Below are 24,178 nucleotides of genomic sequence, written 5' to 3'. Positions count from 1 at the left end.
TCGACAGTCAATATCTGGGACTAAACATTTAATAAATATAGAATCTTACCATCGGTTTTACGCGTAGAGATGTCCCTTTTGCGAATGAGTGGTTATATATTGTCTTGGATAATCCGTTTGTGAAATGTCGGATATTTTCAAAAATAGCTGTGCGTAATACCACACATGTTGCTTACGGCGTTGTCGTTCTTCTTAGTCCAATTTGGCTTGATTGACAATTCATTTATTCAGTAGGTGAGAGTATAAGCTTTCTAACGATGTATAACATGTCTGATTTGGCTTTTGGAATAGCGTTTTATAGGTCAGCTTAACCGAAAATTTTCTGATCTGCCAATGTCTACGTAAATAAACCGGTAGGCTGCTCTGCGGTCAGCACGCGGGTCGCGAGTTGATATTAAGTCCTTTTTTTAGTTATTTCTCAATGTCGTCTTTATTATTTGAAATGTGCATTTAGTGTCATTATTCTATCTGTCTCTGTGGCGCTCTGAAATGTGCATTCTCTGCTAAACTGAGCAATGGATTGGAATATGTGTCTGACGTAGTGTTGCACGGTATGCCAAAACTTCAGCACTTTCTGGGTACTTAAAAAAAAAAAAAAAACAGAAAAAAAAAAACGGTTTCGTATTTGAATTTCCCAATGTTCGGTAGTTCTGTGTCAAATGTAAAAGCCAGGGAAATGTGTCTCCCGCATTACTGATTTAGAGGATGAAAAGTTATGATTTGTCAGAATCTTCGCTAGATGGCAGTAGCAACTAAGGTTGCCAAGTGAGGTGACCTGCGCTTGTGCATTCTCTTCCCTGATACAGCGCAAGCTTTGACTCAGTTCACTTCAGTAACAATAGGTGTTCCAATTTGGAAATATTTTATTATAGATAGATGCTGTATTGTTATTACAATATGCTGTTTTTAAATCTATTTAAAGGTGAAAGACCTGTTTTAAAGATTATTTAGTTTACAACTGTTCAATTTCAGAAATATATTTAACATATTTCTCCATTGTTCAGTGTTGTAACACTATAGGCCTATGTATATTCATATGTTGCAGAGGCTTCAACTTAAAGGTTGTTAATGAACCAGGTTGTTCATAAACCATGAATTTGAAAATGAGCTCAGCCCTTGTGGACATTACTTTCCTGATCTATTAAGGTAATTTCAGTATCGTTAGGTACCGAGTATTTTATCAGTATCGAGTATCGTGATACTAAACCTGGTATCGGTATCAAAGTCAAAATTTTGGTATTGTGACAACACTAGTGTGGCGCTTTTTTTAGTTGCGGCAGGGAAGCGCTGCAGCTGTACATACACGCTCGGCCATCTAAGTGTTACGACATGCCATCTAAATGTTACGACATAGTCAAGGCCTTGACGGGAAGCTGTCAGGACACATCCATGGCGACGCAACTAAGTCATCAGCCAGCGTCTCTTAGCACACAATTGGCCATAAGTCATCTATTTTTTATACGATCATCGCAATATTCAGTACATATGTTGGGTGAAGGCGTATGACCATGAGGACACAGCCTTTTTAAAATCGCTCCATAGGGGGCGCGATGGTGCCAATGCTTGGACCCCTCCCAACGCCGCTTGCGGCTTTAATTATTATTATTATTCTTATTTTTCTCCGCTAAAAGTGTCTGAGGCTCAGCAACCATAAGTCCTGGAGCAACCAAATTTGGCAGGTGGGTTCCTATGGCCCCCCACTACTCAGGCACTAAAAGTCACCTATATAGGCCAGATGGTGGCGCTATAACAAAGGGTAACGCGTACAAGGCCATAACTCCCACACCATAAGTTAGATCAACACAAAACTTCATCGACCTATGCATCTCAACGTGATCTACAACTTTGCCATTGGCCTCATCTTTGTCCGCCATATTGTTTGCCCGCCATTTAGACTTTTTAGTTGGGGCGTGGCAGTTTTCTCCGCTAAAATGTCTGAGGCTCAGCAACCATAAGTCCTAGAGCAACCAAATTTGGCAGGTGGGTTCCTATGGCCCCCCACTACTCAGACACTAAAAATCACCTATGTTGGCCAGATGGTGGCGCTATAACAAGAGGGTCATACTTTAAAAGGCCATAACTCCCACACCATAAGTCAGATCAACACAAAACTTCATCGACTGATGCATCTGAATGTGCTCTACAACTTTCCTATTGGGAGCACCTATGTCCGCCATATGGTTTGCACACCATTTGGCCTTTTTCATTAGGTGGGGTGCGGAAAAGGCTGGAGCTCCAAATCTAAACGTTTACGACATCGAGTAAACTTCTTTACGGCAAGCGACAACCATGGCGACGCAAGTTTTTAGCAGTGACTAGACGGTCTGACACTGCCACCTAGCGTGCATGCTAGGATAGGCTACCCAAAGTTTTTCAGTAAAACCTTTCTGAGAGGATGAATAATTTCTTTTCTTTGGCATGGATCCATTTGAAGACAGTATCGGGTGAGTTCGTTAAGTCTTTAAATCTGTCATTATGGTGAGAAAAAGCTAAACCATTTTATTGGTAGTTTTTGAGTTTCTGTGCAAACGCGCGAAAACACGCTGGTATAATAAAACAATGACGGTAATACATATATAGTCCGCTTCGTTCCGTTGCTACCATAACATAACAGACTATCTTATGTCTACAGCTGCAGTTCTCGCTGCAATTTCTAACATTGAATATTCACAAAAAACGCAATTTATGCTGTACTCTACTAATGTCTAAATAAATAATACGCTACGGTAAAGCTTTGAGAGGATGAATCATTACTTTTCTTTGACATGGATCCATTTGAAGACAAAAACGGGTGAGTTCGTTTACTCTTTAAATCCGTCATTATGCTGAGAAACAGCTAAACCATTTTATTTATAGGTTCTGAGTTTCTGTGCAAACGCACGAAAACACGCTGGTATAATGAAACAATGACGGTAGCCTAATACATATATAGTCCGCTTCGTTCCGTTGCTACCATAACATAACGACCTACAGCTGCGGTTTCTCGCTGCAATTACTAATATTGAATATAAACAAAATACGCATTTTACGCTGTAGTCTCCCAATGTCTAAATAAATAATACGGTCCATTTGAAGACAATATAGGGTGAGTTCGTTTAGTCTTTAAATCCGTCATTGTGCTGAGAAATCGTATTCTCAATTTAATCTCTAAATTGACTGTAAGTTTAGGGTTGTAACTAGGTAGTTGTTCCGTAGGTGACTTAGTCTTAACTCGTCTTAACTATTGCTTGAATGTTCTCATAGACTGCGTTGTTGCTGTTCTTGTTTGTGTTAGCGTTAATCAGTTTAACCAACTGGGTCCAAGTTGAACTATGCGGTTGTTCCCTGCACTTGGAACTGTAGGCTACTGCCCTCTAGGGTTTTCGACACACTTGTTCCTGGCTATGGTTATACACTTTGTTGTACGTCGCTCTGGATAAGAGCGCCAGCCAAATGTCTGTAATGTAATGTAATGTTATATTTCCTAGCAACAAGATAAACCCGACATTAGCCCTAAAATATGCCAATACAGCAGTGACAACGCTGCTCACTGAATAACGACATAAACGAGACAATTTTTCTTTAATTATACCATGTCTACATTCAATATCTGGGACTAAACTTTGAATAATTATACAATCTTACCACTGGTTTCACGCGTAGAGATGTCCCTGTTGCGACTGAGTGGTCATATATTGTCTTGGACAATCCGTTTGTGATTCCTGTTGCTTACGGCGTTGTCGCGGTTTTTAGTACAATTTGCCTTGAATGACAGTTCATTTATTCAGTAGGTGAGAGTATAAGCTTTCTAACGATGTATAACATGTCTGATTTTGCATTTGGAACGGTGTTTTATAGTTCAGCGTAACAGAATGTTTTCTTATCGCATACACTGTGGCGTAGCATTAAAGACGATGCACTTAACGAAACGCTGTCAACGATTTTCATAATTTCTTGGAGAGTACTATTATTATTGATGACTTCGGGGCAGAGCTAAGCCATTTCTTTGCTGATAGACCTATCTGACATCGTTTTCTGACGCAAAACAGAAGCGGATAGGATAGGACAATATCTGGGACTAAACGTTGAACATATATACAATCTTACCATTGGTTTTACGCGTAGAGATGTCCCTTTTGCGAATGAGTGGCCATATATTGTCTTGGATAATCCGTTTGTGAAATGTCGGATTTTTTCAAAAATAGCTGTGCGTAATACCACACCTGTTGCGTACGGCGTTGTCGTTCTTCTTAGTCCAATTTGGCTTGATTGACAGTTCATTTATTCAGTAGGTGAGATTATAAGCTTTCTAACGATGTATAACATGTCTGATTTTGCTTTTGGAATAGCGTTTTATAGGTCAGCGTTACTAAAACTCTTCTCATCTGCCAATGTCTAAATAAATAAAACGGTAGGCTTCTTTGCCAGCAGCACGCAATTCGCGAGTTGATATTCAGTCTTTCTTCCGTTTTTTCTCAATGTCGTATTTATTATTTGAAATGTGCATTCATGTGTTATTATTCTATCTGTCTCTGTGGCGCTCTGAAATGTGCATTCTCTGCTAAACTGAGCAATGGAATGGAATATGTGTCTGAGGTAGTGTTGCACGGTATACCAAAACTTCAGCACTTTCACGGTACTTAAAAAAAAAAAAAAAAAAACGGTTTCGTATTTGAATTTTCCGACGTTCGGTAGTTCTGCGTCAAATGTAAAAGCCAGGGAAATGTGTCTCCCGCATTACTGATTTAGAGGATGAAAAGTGTAGTTTGTCAGAATCTTCGCTAGATGGCAGTAGCAACTAAGGCTGCCAAGTGAGGTGACATGCGCTTGTGCATTCACTTCCCTGATACAGCGCAAGCTTTGACTCAGTTCACTTCAGTAGCAATAGGTGTTCCAATTTGGAAATATTTTATTATAGATAGATGCTGTATTGTTATTACAATATGCTGTTTTTAAATCTATTTAAAGGTGAAAGACCTGTTTTAAAGATTATTTACTTTACATCTGTTTAACATGTTTTTCTATTGTTCAGTGTTGTAACACTATAGGCCTATGCATATTAATATGTTGAAGAGACTTCAACTTACAGGTTGTTAATGAACCAGGTTGTTAATAAACCATGAATTTGAAAATGAGGTCAACCCTTGTGGACATTACGTTTCTGATCTATTAAGGTAATTTCAGTATCGTTAGGTACCGAGTATCGAATTAGCACCGTTTAAGTTTTAAGTATCATTTCAGTATTGAGTATCGTAATACTAAACCTGGTATCAGTATCAAAGTCAAAATTTCGGTATCTTGACAACACTAGTGTGACGCCTTTTTTAGTTGCGGCGCAGAAACACTGCAGCTGTGCATGCACACCGGACCATCTAAGTGTTATGACATGCCATCTAAGTGTTACGACATAGTAAAGGCCTTGACGGAAAGCGGCCAGGACACATCCATGGCGACGTAACTAAGTCATCCGACAGCGTCTCTTAGCCCAAAATTGGCCATAAGTCATCAATATTTCATACGATCATCATGATATTCAGTAGATATGTTGGGTGAAGGCGTATAACCATGAGGACAAAGCCATTTTAAAATCGCTCCACAGGGGGCGCGATGCTGCCAATGCTTGGACCCCTTCCAACGCCGCTTGCGGCTTTAATTTGTTATCGTTATCTTGGCGAAAATAAGTGGTCAAACAAGTCTGACTTTGGACAAATTGCGGCATTTCTAAACAAAAAAAATGAATCATTGCCCGAATCAATGTAATGTAATGTAATGCCCTCTATACGGAGAAAATCACGATATTCACTCAGCTGTTAAAATGCACTTTAATGTAGTGGCATAGGCCTACATTAATAAAAAAAAATACAGCAGAAAACAAAACTATACAGATAGTCCGTGGATCGCAAAGGGGTTACAAAATGCCTGCAAAAAAAACCCTATATAGACAATTCATAAAGTATAGAACCATAGATACAGAAAATAAATATAAAAAATATAAAAATAAGTTAACTACTATTATGAGGATATGTAAGAAGGATTATTATAATAAAATATTGGAGGATAACAAAAACAGCATTAAGGGCATATGGAATGTGTTATTAGAAATGGATCAAGAAACTCAAGTTACCTGCAGTACTTTATTTACAATGATAAGACCATGAATAATATGAATGATGTCGTTAATGGGTTTAATAATTTTTTGGTGTTGATGATTATGGGGACACAAATCCAAGCTCAATTTTTCTTAGAGCAGTGGAAGAAAAGGAAATTATAGATATTGTTAGTAAGTGCAAGAATAAAACGTCTACTGACTGGTATGAAATTGATATGACAATAGTCAAGAACGTCATTGATGGTATTGTAAAACCACTAACCTACATTTGTAACCTGTCCTTCCAAACAGGTACATTTCCATGTAAAATGAAAATTGATGAAGTTGTCCCATTATATATAGCTGAGGATGGACATCACTTTACTAATTACAGGCATGTGTCTTTACTTTCCCAGTTCTCTAAGGTGTTGGAAAAACTCCTCATTTAGAGGTTAGACAACTTTATTGAAAAGCATGAATTGTTGACTGACAGTCAGTATGGATTTAGAACAAACAGATCAACATCTTTGAGTTAATAGAAGAAATAACTAATTGTATAGACAAAAAGAAGTATGCAGTGGGAGTATGTATAGATCTAAAAAAAAGCATTTGATACTATTGATCATGACATATTACTCAACAAAATGGAAAGGTATGGTATTAGAGGGGTTGTGCTGAATTGGTTGAAAAGCTATATAGGAAACCGGCAGCAATTTGCAAAGATAGGTGAGTATAAATCAACATGTATGGATATTACTTGTGTAGTCCCACAAGGGTCAATATTAGGCCTAAAACTGTTCATTTTGTATATAAATGTCACATGTAGGGTATCAAAGATACTGAAATTTGTTTTATTTGCAGACGACACTAATATTTTTTGTTCTGGGGAGAATTTGCAGCAGCTTTTGGAGGTGGTTACGACTGAAGTGAGTAAATTAAAATGGTTGTGGTGGTTTGACATCAACAAATTATTAAATTTGAACAAAACCAAGCTTATGCTGTTTGGAAATTGTAAAATAAACACTCATGTACAAGTGATGATAGACAATGTTAATATTGAAAGAGTATATGAAAATAAATTTCTGGGTGTGATATTAGACCACAAAATTTGCTGGAAACCTCACATAAAATATGTACACGCAAAGTTGGCGAGGAGCATTGCAGTTCTGGGAAAAACTAGGCACAGATTGGATCATAAAGCGTTATACACTCTGTATTGTTCACTTGTATTACCATATCTGAATTACTGTGTGGAGGTATGGGGTAACATGCACAAAAGCACCATACACTCATTATGCATACTACAAAAAGAGCCATGAGGATAATAAACAATGCAGGATTTTGTGAGCACACTAACATGCTGTTTATAAAGACACATGCTTTGAAGTTCATGGATCTGATAGAATTTAAGACTACACAAATAATGTACAAAGCAAGAAACAATTTACTTCCTGGCAACATACAAAAATGTTCTCAGACAGAGAGGGGGGTTATGACTTAAGAGGAAAGCTTAATCTAAAAAACATTGTGTTCGTACTACTCTGAAGAGTATGTGTATTTCAATTTGTGGGGTGAATTTGTGGAATGGTCTAGATGTTGAACTGAAGCAAAGTATATATATAAACCAGCTCAAGAAGATGTACAAAAAATTATTTTTGAGAGGTACAAGGATGTGGAATGAAGAAGGGGCCTTGTATCTCTCAGGACTGAGAGGCTCGTTGTTGATGATGTTGTTGTTTTCTTTATGTGATTGTTGAGACATGCTGGATGAGCACCTGCACGATGATTATGTATGTGTAAATTTGATAAACATTAAGGTAATTACTTAAGTTATATTTCATAAAAACTAAGGTAAATATTTAAGTTGTATATGGTGAACTTGAAGGTAATTATTTATGTATATATTGTTACGTCCAAGGACGTATTTATTATCAATCGGTCCAATTGTCCCCTTCTGATATGTATGTGTCTGTTTGGTCTCTCTCTCTCTCTCGTTTCGCCTTTGTTCCGCTCCTCCTGACAGGCTGCTCCGTCCACTACAACAGTGATTGAGGTAACAAGTTGCAGGTGTGGGAGAAGGCGGGACAAGCATAAATACCTGGGAGCTGAGATGTGGGTGGTTGGACTCCTTTCTCCTGCCATCAGACTATCCCTAGAGCAGTCATCTCTAACAACTGAAAAAACTACTTTGGCCTGTTGTGGCCCTATCTTGGTGTTGTGTGGAAACCTGAATTATTAAAGCAGTAAAAAGATTTCAGATATTCTTTCCAGGAAGCTAGGGAGTGGGTGCCATTTTGTTTAATAGCCTATACCCTTTTCTCTTGTTTAAAGTTAGTAAGGGAGGAAGGTAAGATTCTTTGTTCTTTTGTTCTCCTTTGGAGTTTTTGTTTTATTAGGGTATTTAGTTTCCTATGTTGAGGTGGATGTGTTTTGTTCATTATTTTGGCCTAGCCCACTCCTGAAGTTTGTTTTTATTTTTGCTTCCTTAATAAATTGTAAGATTTTTGTTGAAAAATCTGGTTGTGGTCTGGTTGTCTGAGGACGGGAGAAGGGACTCCATCCACTTTATGTTACGGCTCAACCCTAGACTGGGACGTAACAATATGATAAACATGAAGTTCATCATTTAAGTTATAGAAAAAATATTACATTCGGACATGTAATATTTATTTTGTTTATGGAGAATTTGCTTTACATGTTTACTGTTAATTGTATTGGTTATTCTTTTTTGTGTGTTTGTTTTCTTACTTATTTGTTACATGTTCGAAATAAAATATATTCAATTCAATACATCTTAATAAGGCTATATTCTCATCAGGATTTCCAAAGCCGTCACTGGCATTTAACCATTTCAAATGTAGCTTTCCACGCTAAATGCAAATAAACCGCTCGACAAATAAACAAGTCAATAAATGAAGTAAAATGTAATCTATCCATACAAAAAATCAGCATTAATAGGCTATAGACCTATTTTTAAGTTTGAAAAGCATGCATCATAGCCTACAATAGGCTAATACGCAATTTGCAATACTGAACATGACATAGTCCTACTTATTTTCTAGATCTCCATGTACTGAAATATGATTTCATGAACTAAATGTACAACAACGCTCTCGAATAGGCACCAAAGGTCACAGTAATCAATCAATCGTGTGCTGGCTTGTGCCGTTAAAACACAATTTGTAGATAACCAGAAATATCAGGCTAACACATTTTGGCCTCACTCAGTAGGGAATCGCTAAATTGCCGACATTGCTCAATAATATTTCGATTGGGCTACGTATGTGTTGCTTGGTACTGTATGAATATTATTTGTATACAATTGTTGAGACGGTTTTGTATGGGAGTGAGTTCATTCAGCACACCCAGGATGCATATTGTTTAAAACGTACAAAACATTACCATTCGTCTGTGCTGTACACTGCCATACACGGTTCCATTTCTGTTCTGGAGACTAGCAATAATTTTATTGCCGGAATGTTGTTTTTTGCTGGCTTGCGCTACAAAATAATTTGTGTTATCCGTTTTTGAAATATTAGGCTACCATTTATTTTGAAAAGCCCCTTGTACTTAACCACACTGTAAATATAGCCCACGCCATGTCAGAACGGCACAGAACATTATCACAAACTGATAAAATGTTGAATGTCACATCAAGTAGAAACATAATTTGGTTACCTGACCCACAGAGAACAATATTGAGGAAATAGCTCACTGTAGTCTTTCTATAAACATTTTTTTATTGTTTACTTTTTCGATGGACCCCAACAGTTTTTAGTGTGATGAAGGAAGGATATTTCACACATTTACAAAAGTTTGACGTGCGCGACACCCCAGGGAGGTAGACGCGGAAGTTCCAGGTGTGCACCTTTGCTGCATGGAAAGAGAGTGAGCGCGCACCCACACCTACACAAAATCAAACACTTTCCGACTTCCGCCTCACGGGTTCTGGGCGAAACAATAAACCAAAACAATGAAGACAAAATAAAGCAAAATTGAGCGACAGCGGTTTCTTTTCTTTCTGTGTGCCCGGACATACAAAACTTCAAAAGAAACTCGCTCTCTCAATGTACACTCCCGGTCTCAGCCGCGAACTGTGGAAAGGAACACACCTTTAAGCACGTGGGCTGATTAGCCTACTTAATGCAACCCAGGTGCTCTTTCCACCGGTCGTGTTGTCGAGACTCGAGACCAATCCGCTTCTCCCTGATTGAATGCTACAGATGACTCCTCTGTTTAGAATGCCCGGGTAATCTATCTATCTATCTATCATGTATAATGCTTCCTGATTTCAATGAACGGTGCTTCAAAGACCTGACCGGTTACATATTGCTCTGCCTATGTTGTTCCATGCTTAAGGTAAGCAAAGTTATTTAAAAATGAAAATGTATGTCCGACTGTAAACCAGAAGAGAGTTCTACCTACTTATGGTAAACATTATTTATCTGAGCTCGAACAGATGGAGGCTGAGTGAACGTAACTGGAATTGCAGAAGAAACAACCCATTTCAGTCCTGTCGATTGGTTGGATCTTTGAGGTCAGCTCTAATGCAGTAATTTGCTTCCTCTTTTCCATTTTTGGTGAAAAAGATCCCACGTACTCTATTATTGACGCCTGCTGGATTGTTGAGTATGTTTATGCACATATTGTAGGTCGCTTTGGATAAAGGCGTCTGCTAAATACATGTAATGTAATGTTGAGTTAGACAAAAAAAGTTCCAAATTTGGTACAGACACTCTTTGGGATGTATATAACCATCTCAGAAGGGCTACCAAAAGTGTTTAATCCATGAAAGGCTTTTTTTTTTTTTTTAAGCGAAAAAAAAAAAAAAACACGAGACCAATGACTGCGTTTTTAAAAAAAAAATTCTTTAGGAAGTCACACAGTGTTTTAACAGTCTAATTGAAGTTTGAATAAAATACGGTGGAAATTGTTGGACTTCAATAGTCTGAACGAACACAGACCTGATTTTGCCGTATTTGAATGCTTACCTGCTTGATGATGTTGATGATAATAATAGTAGTAGTACTTAGTAAATTGTTTCTCTATCCTTGTTGGGATGGTAGTTATTCTTCGCTCTCCTGTGGTTTAGAGTAGCCTATGTAGGAGTCCTGCAAGTGAGCAAGCCACAGTACTGCCTCCAGCTCTGAAGGAGGCAGTCAGTTCAAGCTCTGTCGATTTGTGGACTGTTCGTGGTGGCTTCTGGGGTGCCCCGTTAGTCAGGACGCTACCGTCGATTTCCACTTCATAAACAGGTGATATTGAGAGAGTTAAGCAACCTCACTGTGACAACTTTGGAAGTACCTTGAACTCTTAGGGATTAGCATTTCAGACTACCAAACATGAAGGTTTAAAGGATAATTTTGAAAGGACGTTTGGAATGATGCCCTGGATTATGAAGAATCAATCACTTGTACTCTGATTTGATTTCTGAAGAAACATTTGTCAAAATAATTGAATCAGTACAATAAATATAGCTATACAATAATATAGCTGTAAATAATGTAAATAAATCACTGCTCTACAAAAAAATGACAATGCATACAAAACACAGGCGTATTTAGACTAAGTAAATGGATACAGTAATTATAAATATTATTTTTAATAGAATGACCTTTGTTTATTGTCCAAAACCAATGAAGGGTTCATGTGCTGAAACATGAATTGGTAGACAAGCACAAGGGGGGGGGAGTGGGGGGACAAAAAAAATACATACAACACCAACAAAACTATGGGAACCCCCATATTAACCAAGGACTGGCACATACATTTATTTAGCTTTGCTGTGGGTGCAGTACATAAAAAATGGAACCCAGAACATTAAAAAAGCAACAGAAAACATGAGAAATGCCACATAAATAGCATGGCACTCAATATTTCTGTAGCTTAGACGGACCACTAAATTCACCTGCAGAGACCTCAATAGCATTTAGGGACAATAGGTGTAAGTCTAGTTATCATAGTTTCTGCACATCTCATGGCCCTCAAAGTCCATCATGCCTGCCTTAAACAGTCTCTTCATATACAGGAGGACCTCTGGCCTGCCCGGGGATCTCTCAGGCACTAATCATGGCTTTTAACTTGTATTTATTCATTGGCTGGAAGAGGAGTCATGCTTTACCTTTTCACTGGCTCCACTAAAACTAGGGCTCAAAGAAGATTGAGAATCATCTCTAGCCAACGCAAAGAGAAATGATTGGACAGAACCCCCCCCCCACCCCACCCCACCCACCCTATTCGACTGATAAAAACCGACAAAGACCACACTGACAACACAGGTCCTGGAGTGAACATCTTTAGAAAAGGTCAGGCAGTACCAAAAAGTTTACAATGTTCATGAACGGTATGAGAAAGGAAAAAATTAAATACACACAGGAAAAAAAATAAAATAATTTTACTTCAGTTTTGTGAGTCTTCTCAGGACCTAAAAAGGGCATACATTTGCTAAAGTTGTTTCATACCTATTGAAGCAAAGTGGCGTCTCGAGTAACACATAAAAAAATATTGAGTATATTATAATCTACATGGCGGATCCAGTACTGCCACTGGCCGGAGGATCCCTTTCTGGAACTCATCGTCCATTCTGACGAGCCGATGCTTGCCACTGTCTCAGCACCATCCTTCTCTCTCTCTTTCCCTCCACTTCCTGCTTCACTAATGCCCTCACTGCGAGTCTGTACTCGCCACTCCCACAATGCCATGCTGTCGTAGCTGGTTCCTCAGAATCTGGTTCTTGGATTTCCAGTCCTCTACCTGAATGAGAGTGAGAGAGAGGGAGTGTGTTTTGAATGAGAAGTGAAATTTCACCATTAAGTATTTACCAAGCTTTACATAGCACTTGCATGTGGTTAACGTTAAACTTGATCATTGATGGGTCTGCTGTGGGGTTTTTAATTTACTGAGACTAATAACACATGTTCTCCACTTCTTTTCAGGGTAAAAACACCTGCTTTGAAAAATCAACTGATGCCACCCTAATGAAAATGGAAAAAAACTGTAAATTAATTTTCTAAATATGTATCACGGCAGTACAATACATTGAATATAGCTTAAAGGAGGAACAATTTCTATATCTGTACACACGGTAAAATGTTGCAATTTTTCAATTATATATTTACTCAATACTGAATTACATTACATTTCCTAACATGCAGGAATCTTGCCTATTTTGAAGCTGAAGTAATGATGCTTGGTGTGTGGGAGCATTGTGCTGCGTGTGGGGGGCACTGTGCTGCAGCAGCTACCTCTTGTCGCAGCAGCTGGTTGTCCATCCTTAGCCTCTCCAGCGTGTTGAGCTCGTCCACCAGCCTGCCGTTGCTCTGCCGCAGCTCCTGGATGTAGTCGCAGGCCTTGGACAGGATGCCCCCTTTGCTCTGCGACACACAGCCCGCACACAGTCAGGCCGGGTCCCACACATCCAGAGGCCCCCCCCCCCCCCCCCCCCCGCCCCCCCCCGAACCCGAGCACGCCAGTCCCGTACACAGCCAGGCCGAGTCCCACACATCCAGAGCCCGTTCCCCCCAAACCTGAGCACCCCTGCCCTCATTTCAGTCCTGCACACAGTCAGGCTGGGTCCCACACTCTGCTCATCCAGAGGCCTTTCCCCACCCCGTGTCCCATGTCATTTCGCTCAACAGACACAACATTTTTGTGCAGTAGCACATAGGTGGCCTGCACTCAACTATGGCCAGCTTTGAGGCTGGTGAGCAAACGATCTACGCCAACCCCCTGGTCCCGAAGAACAAGTATGAGGCGAAGATATCGCAAGGGATATCGCAAGGGACAAGCAAAATGGTTAGCAGACAGGCACATTGATGATGGGGAAATACTCTACGCAAATGCACCATGGTCCAAACCAACAGTATTAAGGGGACAGACACACATATATACATACAGATTGTAATGTATTGTGACTTCCCCCCACCTGCCCCGTCTTGGTGGAGTCCATGGTGCAGTCCGGAATGGTCTTGGACAGCTGGACGATCCAGTTATTTATCTTGTCTCGCCGCCTGCGTTCAACTGTGGTACACCAATAACGGGTTATTTATGGGGGTGTGGAGGGGGGTGGTATATCAACCAATGCATCAGTTGTTTTCAATGTACTTCAACAGGGTTTGGGTTCAGGATGGATTCTAGAATACTCAAGCATAGTGTTAAATATGTTATTGACTTAGGAATGTCATCCAAGTGTAGTGCCTACGAATCTTATAAATAAAATGACACATCTGTAGAACTTCATTCAACTGTGGTACAATAGAGGACTTTGAATACATCTTAAATAAATCCCAAATACATGTGTTTTGAAATCTTTCTGTGGCACAGTAAAGTGTAAAACTTCAGAGGGGGTGAATACTTTTGCAATCCACTGTACATGGACACTTCCTCACCTTCATTGTGCTGGGCCCGCCTTTTGTCATCTCGAGAGGTCCGTGGGGTATCCGATTTACTACGAAAACCAAAGCAACCAATGTGTACATGCAATGACAGTCAGTACCACTTTAATTTTCTATCCTTTCGCCTCAAATATATCACATAACATGTCATATATACACATACATGCCATCTTTTGTACACATGAAGTATGCATTTTAATTCTAAATAAAATCCTATCCAATTCCAGTTCTGTAACTCCTACACATTTCAGTTTCATCATGAATCATTCTGGTGGTGTGTTATTAAAAGCTTTAGATACAATTACATGGCACGATCCACCAAATGCCATCAAAGAACTCTGTATATCTTTAGTACAAAAACATCCAAGACTTCCTTAACATGAGCAGGATTGAATTTCTACATTCTCCATGAAAATCTTCCAAAAATGTTTTTTTAATTAACGTTTTATATTAATTTATTTATATGTCATCTCGGCACCTTTGAAAATTTCCTCTGGTCTTCTTTTAAGAATATTTTGTGTGACGATTATTTGTTTTCCCATTTCTGGAGCACAAAATTAGTATAGGCTAAATTATTACTCTACTGTACGTATTGAAAATCATCCACAATAAATACAGTTCATATAATTTTTGCTTTTGCTACTTTGCTTGTTGAAGGAAACTACTTTCTCTGGTTAACTTTTAAGCTAGGCGCGTACAAAGTCGAACTCAGCCGAAATCAAACTGCAGCCAAACACGGCACTGCATACTAATGTGTGTGCTCACTGCAGCGTCCATTTAGTGACCCGCCACGGCAGTGTGAAGCCCACATTATTCTACGGTTGTGATAGCCACGGGAAACACAGCAGTGACAACGTTTCCCACACCATTTCATTTTCCAGCGCTTCCTTTATATATTCATATATAGTGTGCTTGATTTGAATTAATGTGTAAAAACATTCTATGGCTTAGCTTTAAATGCTACATATGTTTGTATATTTTGCATTTCATAGGCTAAATAAATTTTTTTTACATTTGCTGCATCAAGCACATAAAACAATGGCAGTGGTAAAGGAGCAGAAACTTCGACAGATGGACATAGATTATTTAAAAGTTGCATTAGTTCATTTTGCGCAAAAAAAAACAAAACAAAGGGAAATAGGTACGTTGGCCTGCTCAGACAAGGAGATGGGATGCAGCCACTGTAGCCACCCATCTGATATTTTAGACCAATTGCAGGCCATCTCCGTATTGACCTTACAAAGTTAGGCGAAGTTAGTTTTCATAGCAAATATACATCTTACAGCTTTACACCGATTGCCCATAGCGGGCTGCGGCAGTGGACGTGGCTTCTCACAAAAGGCATATAACCTGCAAACAGATTCACAAAGGACCACGGAACTTTATGTGCCTACCAGCAGGCAAAAGAGGCAAACCCTACATAATTGGCCAAATAAAGCAAACGGGGATTCTGCAGAGCCCACTTCTGACCACTGAAGAAGTGTGCTCATTGGCCTTGTGACATTTTTAGCCCAATCAAACAAAATGGGTGGTGCTGTTGAAGAGCTTGTTTCCGGTCACTGAACAAATATAGTGTTCACTGGCCTATGCGGTGGTGTCATAACCAGCTTAACAGTGGCTTGAATCTGAACAGGCATATCTCAGGACTCGTTTGAGGTACAGTCATGAAAATGTGCACATAATGTGAATCTCCTCATGTAAAACAAGTTAGTAATGGGGCATGGAAGAAATGGTTAACATTTGGTAATTATCCCACATGTGAACCTGGCATATCTTCACAATTGCATAGTGTTGAAAGATGTATGCCCCCAAGTGCCATCTTCTAGCACAAAGATTCCCATCCTGTGCTATTTACATTATCCCACCTTGAAACTGCTTGTAACTGATCAAATGAACAGCCTATTTCCCCAAGGCAGCAGCAGCAGCAGCAGCAGCCATGTTTCACGGACCCTCCACCTAATCTCCATTCAGCCCAGACACTGGAGGAGTACATTACGTGCTGTAAGTCTGTGTGCCGGGAGCAATGGACCTCTGACTGGATCCGGCCAGAACATCCTGAGGAGACATCATCACGTACAACTGCCCTGTACAGCACAGAAGAACAGGAAGAAGGCTGTCGCTATGGTGACTAAAGACAGATGACACTGACTGCCAGCGATAACACAAATTGAAAACTAAACTTGAGGCAATATCATATGCACCTCATACCCACTCTACTGCAAACAATATATTTTTGGATGTTTATGATCTGATATATGCATGCAAAAATGATTCCTAGATAATTGTCACTAATCAGTATGCACATATTTTTACCCATTTAATTGGCAAAAAAAAAAAAAAAGTTCTCTCCCTCTCCACCTTCGCTAATGTATGGTGAGTGTTCAGGCACAAAATGTCTGCCGTGCATCACCCAGGTGGGTGCTACACATTGGTGGTGGTGGGTGAGGGGAGTTCCCCTTCATCACTATAAAGCACTTTGAGCGTTCGGAAAAGTTCTATATAAATGCAATCATTCATTCATTCATTCATTCATTCATTCATATACAGGTGCTACAGAAAAAAATTAGTATTGTTTGAAGATTTTTTTCTTTGCACACATGAAATTTTTCCTTTGTAGTCATGAAATTATTTTTTTTTTTGTATTCTAATATCTCTGAAGTGTCTTATGGATTGAATTTTGGGAAGTAAGATATATCGTATGTTTTCCTGCATGGTTCCAAGTAAGATATTAGCATAATAAACGTTGCAACCTTGTGCCTGAACTGTAAATAGACTGAGCATGTGCTGTCCAACTGGACCAAACCAAGCACCCGATTCATTCACACAGTTCTTTCAGATGCACACTCCTCACCTGTGGGTGTGTTTTGACTGAGCAGGGTGTCAGGGGCCTGTACGCTGGTAACCATGGCGCCAGGCGCGGCATCCGATATGGTGGCAGGGTAGTAGGTGTAGTGAGTCTCAGAGCCATCTCCCTCCAGGCCATCAGACTGGGAAAACACAGCCTGAAACAAAGAGGAGCCACAACGTGACCGAGCCGTCACCGCGGCGACCGTAAGGGGCAGCCTCACGCGCCAGGCTTAAAGCAGCGCTCCTTCTGCTTTCGCCGAACGCAAGTTTTAGGGTTAAGGGGGTTACCTGGGTGACGGGTTGTGTGGACGCGGGGAATCCCGTCACCACGCTGACGGCTGTGGCTCCGTCTGCCTGGCCCTCCAGCTGTCCGTCTGACACCTGGATCACCCGGTACGTCACCTGAAGGAGACAGCGTCCCCCTGAGAATCAGCACTGCGTCCTATTATAAAACAGCTGCATGGCTGGCTTCCGGGGAGTCACAATGAACCACTTTATAATGAGAATTTAGCAGATTCCCAAATCCAAAAAAATTCTGACAAATTTGTGCTACACACAATCCATTTATTCAGATTAAGTTCCTTCCTCAAAGATAAAGTGGCAGTGCCCCAACCTGGGAAGCGAACCTGAGTTGCAAGCCCAGTTTTTTAACCGTTATACTGCACTGCTACCCTTCAAAGAACTGACTAAAAAACGCAGTTCAACAGGCACCAGGGATCAAGTTGAGGCATGTGACAGACATCTGACATTCAAAATGGCGACTCTGACGATACAAGTTCAACAGCAACTTTGTTGCAGCGACTCAACTGGCAAGCATTTGGGAGCCTTATTCACAATGATGGGAAGAAGACTTTTGTTAAGGTTGTGTTAAGACAACATCCAGGGTTGTTATTGGATTCTGAAGCCAAACGCTTGTGCGACACAGAAATATGTCTAAGTGTGCAAAATAAAACTGCCCTTTGGTTAAAATATGGTCAGTGTGATGTGTTTTTTCCCCTTACAAATTATCACAGCCCCATTATATGCAGTACAAAGTGCTCCAAATTGGGAACTCCGCTGATGCCCAGAATCAGAGACTTAAAGACACCTACATGAAAATTCAGATATTATCCTGACATACTTTTAGCCTATGTATTCCATTACGAAGGATATCACAACTAAAAATGCTAAACCACGGGAGTCAGGTGCAGACTGTCCAGTAGGTGGAGTAATGAGACAACTTCTAAGATACACTACATGGCCAAAAGTATGTGGACACCCGAACAACACACTGATGTGTGCTTGTTGAAAATCTCATTCCAAAGCCATGCGCATTAATTTGGAGACTTTCCCAAACTGTTGCTACAAATTTGGAAGCACAGTTCTCTAGAATGTCATTGTATGCTGTGGCATTAAGATTTCCCATCACTGGAACTAGGGGGCCTAGCCCAAACCATGATAAAAAGCCCCAGACCATTATTCCTCCTCCACTAAATTTAATTATTATTATCATCATCTTATCTTATCCAGAATGACTTACATTGTATCCAATTATACAGTTGGATATATACTTAAGCAATGCCGGTTAAGTACCTTGCTCAAGGGTACAATGGCAGTGTCCTACCGGGGAATCGAACCTGCGATCTTTAGGTTACAAGACCAACTCCTTAGCCATTATACTACACTGCCGCCATACTGTTGGTACTATGCATTCGGGCAGGCAGCATTGTCCTGGCATTCCCCAAACCCAGATTCGTCAGTCAAACTGCCAGATTATGAAGTGTGATCCATCACTCCAGAGAACACGTTTCCACTGCTCCAGAGTCCAATAAGCGGTGTGCTTTACACCACTTCAGCCGACGCTTGGCATTCTACATGGTGACTTTAGGCTTGTGTGTGGCTGCTCGGCCATAGAAACCCATTTCATGAAGCTCCTAACGAACAGTTCTTGTGCTGACGCTGCTTCCAGAGGCAGTCTGGAACCCGGTAGAGAATGTAACCAAGAAAAACTATTTTTACACGCTTCAGTACTCAGCGGTCCCATTCTGTGAGCTTGTGCGGCCTACCGCCTTGCGGCTGCGCTGTTGTTGCTCAGAGATGTTTCCTCTTCACAATAACAGCACAAACAGTTGACTGGGGCAGCACTAGCAGGGCAGAAATTTGACAAACTGACTTGTAGGCAAGGTGGCATTCTATGACAGTGCCACGTTGAAAGTCACTAAGCTCTTCAGTACAACCCGTTCTACTGCCAATGTTTGTCTATGGAGATTGCATGGCTGTATGCTTGATTTTATAAACCCGCTGGGTGTGTCTGAATAGCTGAAACCACTAATTATTAGGGGTGTCCACATACTTTTGACCATGTAGTTTATTTGGCCTGGAAGCAAATACAAACTTCAAAGAAATGCACAGGCAAGACATTCCCTTGCATTCAGCACATCTGGGAAGAGTTTTAAAAATGGATTCATAAACTAATCTTCTATCTAAATAATTAAAAGAAAAATAGACTGCACTATAATTTCAACCCTTTGAGTTTAAAACAGAGTAGCATCATCTAAGCCATTCAATTACTACATTCAGAAAAGAACAAAAATCAACATTTCAATTAAGATGATGCAACGAGATTCAAACATATTGGCGTAAGGCCTTCATCAGAGAAAAGATGTTATGTGCTCATGGCAATCTTATACAACCAACTGCCATGTATCGCTACAGCTAATGACTATCCAATTAGAGAAGCACTATCAATCACATCTTCTATTTACAGAGAGGCTACTAATGGGTGCTTAACATGTGACAGCAAATCCAAAAGGTAATACATATTTTTATTTCAGCACATTGGGTTAGATTCAAGACAGGACATTAATACCCATCAATGGCAAGTCACCTGTGCAGGTATCCTAATAAAAATTGCTTTAAAACCTTATGGTCCAAATGGGTCCTCTAGTACTAAGAGTTGCGTCCTCTCCCCTCCTACCTGTGTAGTGGGAGGGTTCAGCTCCTTTACAGTACCTGCCCCCCAGCTCCCTCAGTCTTGAACAGGTATTTGATTGGTTGCTCCGAAGAGAAAGTAGTTGCTGACTGGATAGTAGCAATGGCTGATGGGTCTTCAGCAGTGGCAACAGCTCCTGGAACACAAACACAAAATGCAAATGAGAAGGGGTTCAGTATTATTCACATAGTGCTCATCTTTTTGGATCTCCCTTTCAGCAGTTGTAATCGCATTATTAGTTCCGAGTAATCTTACCCTCTTCAATAACAGGACCATTCCCATCATGATCTGGGCTTTTCTGTTGCCTGGAAAACAACAGTTCACAAAAATGAGAACTTTAAAATTATCTTTTGTTTGTAAGCAAAAACGTTCTAAAATGTTCTGTGCCTGTATACCGTCAGCTCCCCAGCCAAGTCCAAGCCACTGATATTTCCACTTCCCACTGTAATTGGGGCAAGGCATTATATTGGAACTTACCCCTTCATTTCCAGTGAGAGTTGGATAAAAGTACTCTCTTCTTGGGTGAAACGCTCACGATGAACCGATATACCGCCACGAAACCTGAAAGTTATACAGTACGGTAAACACCAGTCAAATAATCACCATCAAAATATATTAAGAAATGTATACTCATAAAACATTTCCATACAATAAAAAACACTTAACTGCAAACACAACTTTCGGATCACTCGCATTAATGCAACGCCAGTTACTATAAAGTATATTCATTACAATTCTAAAATCGAAAACATCGATCAACACAGCGCGGATTTGTCCATTTGTACGGCTAGCCAGGTAGCTAGCTTTAGCAAAACCGATAAAATGGACATTTATGTTAGCTTAACTTGTAAAGTATGAATCCTGGTACAGGACATTGGTGCAATCCAAAAACAATGAAGAAATGACAGGTAGCTTGGCTATAGCCAGCTAACAAAGAGCACGGAACAATCAGCCACACTACTACACTAGCTAGCTGGCTAAATTAGCAACTTTTTGTAGCTAGCCAGATGTCTGATAAAGCATCTCATCGCTTCATGAATACTTTCCTAACAAAATTAACCTAAATGGCCATTAATGGTACATCAGTAAAGGACACGCTTTGGTTTTGTTGGAGAACGAGATCACTGATCTGTTGGTCCATAATAAAGACCAACTGTATAGCTTGCTAGCTAACTAGCGAGCTTGCCAAAACAAGCGAAAACAAACATTGTAATTTCAAGGCTATCCCTGCAAACTTCACTAAATACTATAGCAAGCTAGCAATCTGTATGCACCAAGAATGTGTGCTTTTGCGTTAATACGAGCAACAATACTACCACTGATCTAAAATATGAAACATTATTTGGAAAACATTATACTTGACGTACCATTCGAGACTCCGTTCTTTTTCAAGTAAAAGGTTCTCATGCGCAAGCGTGTTGACGAAACACAATGACGTCTTTCTTCTTCGTCTTCTTTTACGATTTTCGATGGTACGACGCTTCGAGGCCTGTACTGCCCTCCGCTGGTTGATTAAAAAAAAACTAAACAGACCCTCGTCGTATATACGTCCAGTTGCTTCCCAAAAAATCCACAGCTTTCCTTTAAATTAGTTGCTGATTCTTTTTGTTTCGACCAAGCAAGGGTTTTTTTTTTAAACGAACTCATAATTCTGAAACAGCTTTGAATAATATTCTCCTCTATTTTCCATATTTATTTAAAAACGCACCTCTATGGTCAGGCTTACAATCAGCTGTAGTCTGGAGACAGGGTGCGAGAAGCCTGTAGTCATAGAGCTTTGTAGGTGGCAATCCTTTCCTTACTGTCACCTGTCAATCAGCTGTGACCCGACTTTACATGGGCTGGCTCTTGATAGGCGGGTATGGTTGTCTACCCCTCATGACTGCATGGGGTCTCCATCCCTGTCCTAGTAGATATGCAGCCATATTCTACTCCTGGCGGGGTCCCCCCAATACATACCACTGCCACCTTACTCACTGTCTGCTATATTGCAAATTCCCTAATTGCCTTTCTACCCTCTTCCCCACGCTGCCGACTCTTGCCCCAACCCTCGAGAGTGCTTCGAGAGTCGTCTGGTCTCCCCCACCTCTGGTCCAGCCCCTCCTTCGTCATTGCCTCCACCCTGCCCACATCTGGCGCCACCTGCTGTTCCCCATCACCGCCACCCGGCCCCACCCATCATCTGAGCCACATCACATATCTTATGAAACTGGCTGACATGCTGGTCACCAGTCGGCACCCTGAGCCGACCAGAGGAGGATGGGTTTCCCCCTTGAGCCTGGTTCCTTCCAAGGTTTCTTCCCACCTACCACAGGGAGTTTTTCCTTGCCACTGTTGACTTAGGCTTGCTCCTGTGGGGGTTTAGGCCAGGGTTGTCTGTAAAGCGTATTGTGACAACAGCTGTAAAATACGCTATGCAAATAAAAATTTGATTTGAATTTTGATTTGATTTGATATTTATTACATGTATGCAAATCACATAACCGATCTGGACGTTTCCCTACCATGTTTAACCATCGATTAACCCACAGTGACCCAGTCTTAATGTTGTTAGTTTAATTCCATTGATCCTTTCTCCTGTCATATAGATATTTACATTTTTGACGGATTCTTGAATTGAAAAGTAGGCTAAAGCCTCCCTCTTTTGTGATTTTCCCACATCTCTTGCCATGGCTTCATAATCATAATCATCTGTGATTTGATTACCTTGTTAGAATTCAAGTTGTGTAACATAAATTCCAAATCTAGACCTTCTGCTTTCTGGAACGTACATCTGTCTAAATCTTCAAGAGGCATTCCCACGACTAATTAAGATAACATCTAAGTCTGACCACTTATATCTTCTTCCTTAATCACAGTTAATAAAGTGATCTATCTCAGGATCAGGGAGTAACTAGAAGGGGTTAGCTGGCCAGCAAGGATGATCTATAATCATTTCATCACCACTGTATAGCTTCCCAGGCTGTTCATTCATACTTCCCAGAAAATGTCTTTTTAAATTCTTATTACAAAATCCACAAATTTCTTGAAGAAGGAACCTAGCTGGGAATTTATGGCAGTTCAAGCCACTCAATTCAGAAATACTGCAATTCGAACTTTTATGCACCTTTGCTAGGACAATATCAAGTTTATCATGAGTTGCCTTGGCAACAGATCCAAAAACAATAAAACCATATTCAAAAATAGATCTTATCGTTACTTGATAAATTGAGATCATGGACTCCCTCCTTGCTCCCCAATTGCTTCCCACTAAGATTTGCAAAACATTTACTATTTTTTCACATTTATTTTATTTACTAGTAATTCACATTAACCATTAATTATTAATGTGAAACCTCTATGTCACTAACATCCTGCGACTCATAGGTTGTCATTAGGCTTGTTTGATGACTTTCGGCTCATCAAACAAGCTGATTGCAGTCGGGGGAGGAGTCAAGAAGTCGGACACTTCTTGGTTGACTAGCCTGCTCGCCTCATCTAGCAATGGCAGATATTGCGTTCGCGTTTTTTGTTGCCGATGAAATGGATGCAGTAGAAATCCCAGTACGTCTGGCAATTTTGGCTAATTATAATTTCGAGACCATTGATAATGTTTGGCCAGCTAATTATTCTTTGGTTTACTGGGGGTATACGAGAATAGCGAGAAATACTATAACACTCACTACAAATTGATATGAATCAAGTCTTCATTTATTATTATTATTATTATTATTATTATTATTATTATTATTATTATTGGATACAGGAGTTTGTGTACCAAGAGCTTCTTCTAATTACTTTCTCACTATATTTTATTCAGGGGTTTTGATACAGTTATTTCGATATAAACTCCATTGCAGAGATGTTTATTAAGACAGCATTTATGAAGAATGTGTAAAGCGTTCAATTGTGAATGTCAGT

At 40.1% G+C, this 24,178-nt stretch overlaps 1 protein-coding gene and 1 long non-coding RNA gene across 2 annotated transcripts; one reads left to right on the top strand and one right to left on the bottom strand.

Moving 5' to 3' along the window:
• The first annotated feature begins 10,250 nt into the window (after positions 1–10,250).
• Positions 10,251–13,080, top strand: LOC118236063. The gene is made up of 3 exons (XR_004766977.1): positions 10,251–10,426; positions 10,518–10,604; positions 13,003–13,080. It is a non-coding gene; the product is annotated as an uncharacterized LOC118236063 (long non-coding RNA).
• Positions 11,812–21,722, bottom strand: LOC118236061 (upstream stimulatory factor 1-like). Its single transcript, XM_035434085.1, is given in 12 exon segments — positions 11,812–12,820; positions 13,312–13,440; positions 13,992–14,086; positions 14,455–14,513; positions 16,457–16,544; positions 17,312–17,462; positions 17,596–17,709; positions 20,264–20,296; positions 20,299–20,414; positions 20,534–20,583; positions 20,756–20,839; positions 21,646–21,722. Coding segments are annotated over 11 exon segments (933 nt in total). The 5' UTR covers positions 20,764–20,839; positions 21,646–21,722; the 3' UTR covers positions 11,812–12,730.
• Positions 21,723–24,178: the final 2,456 nt, after the last annotated feature.

The sequence above is a fragment of the Anguilla anguilla genome, chromosome 9, assembly GCF_013347855.1.
Source record: "Anguilla anguilla isolate fAngAng1 chromosome 9, fAngAng1.pri, whole genome shotgun sequence".
Taxonomy (NCBI): domain Eukaryota; kingdom Metazoa; phylum Chordata; class Actinopteri; order Anguilliformes; family Anguillidae; genus Anguilla; species Anguilla anguilla.
This window is presented reverse-complemented; position numbering and strand designations above follow the sequence as displayed.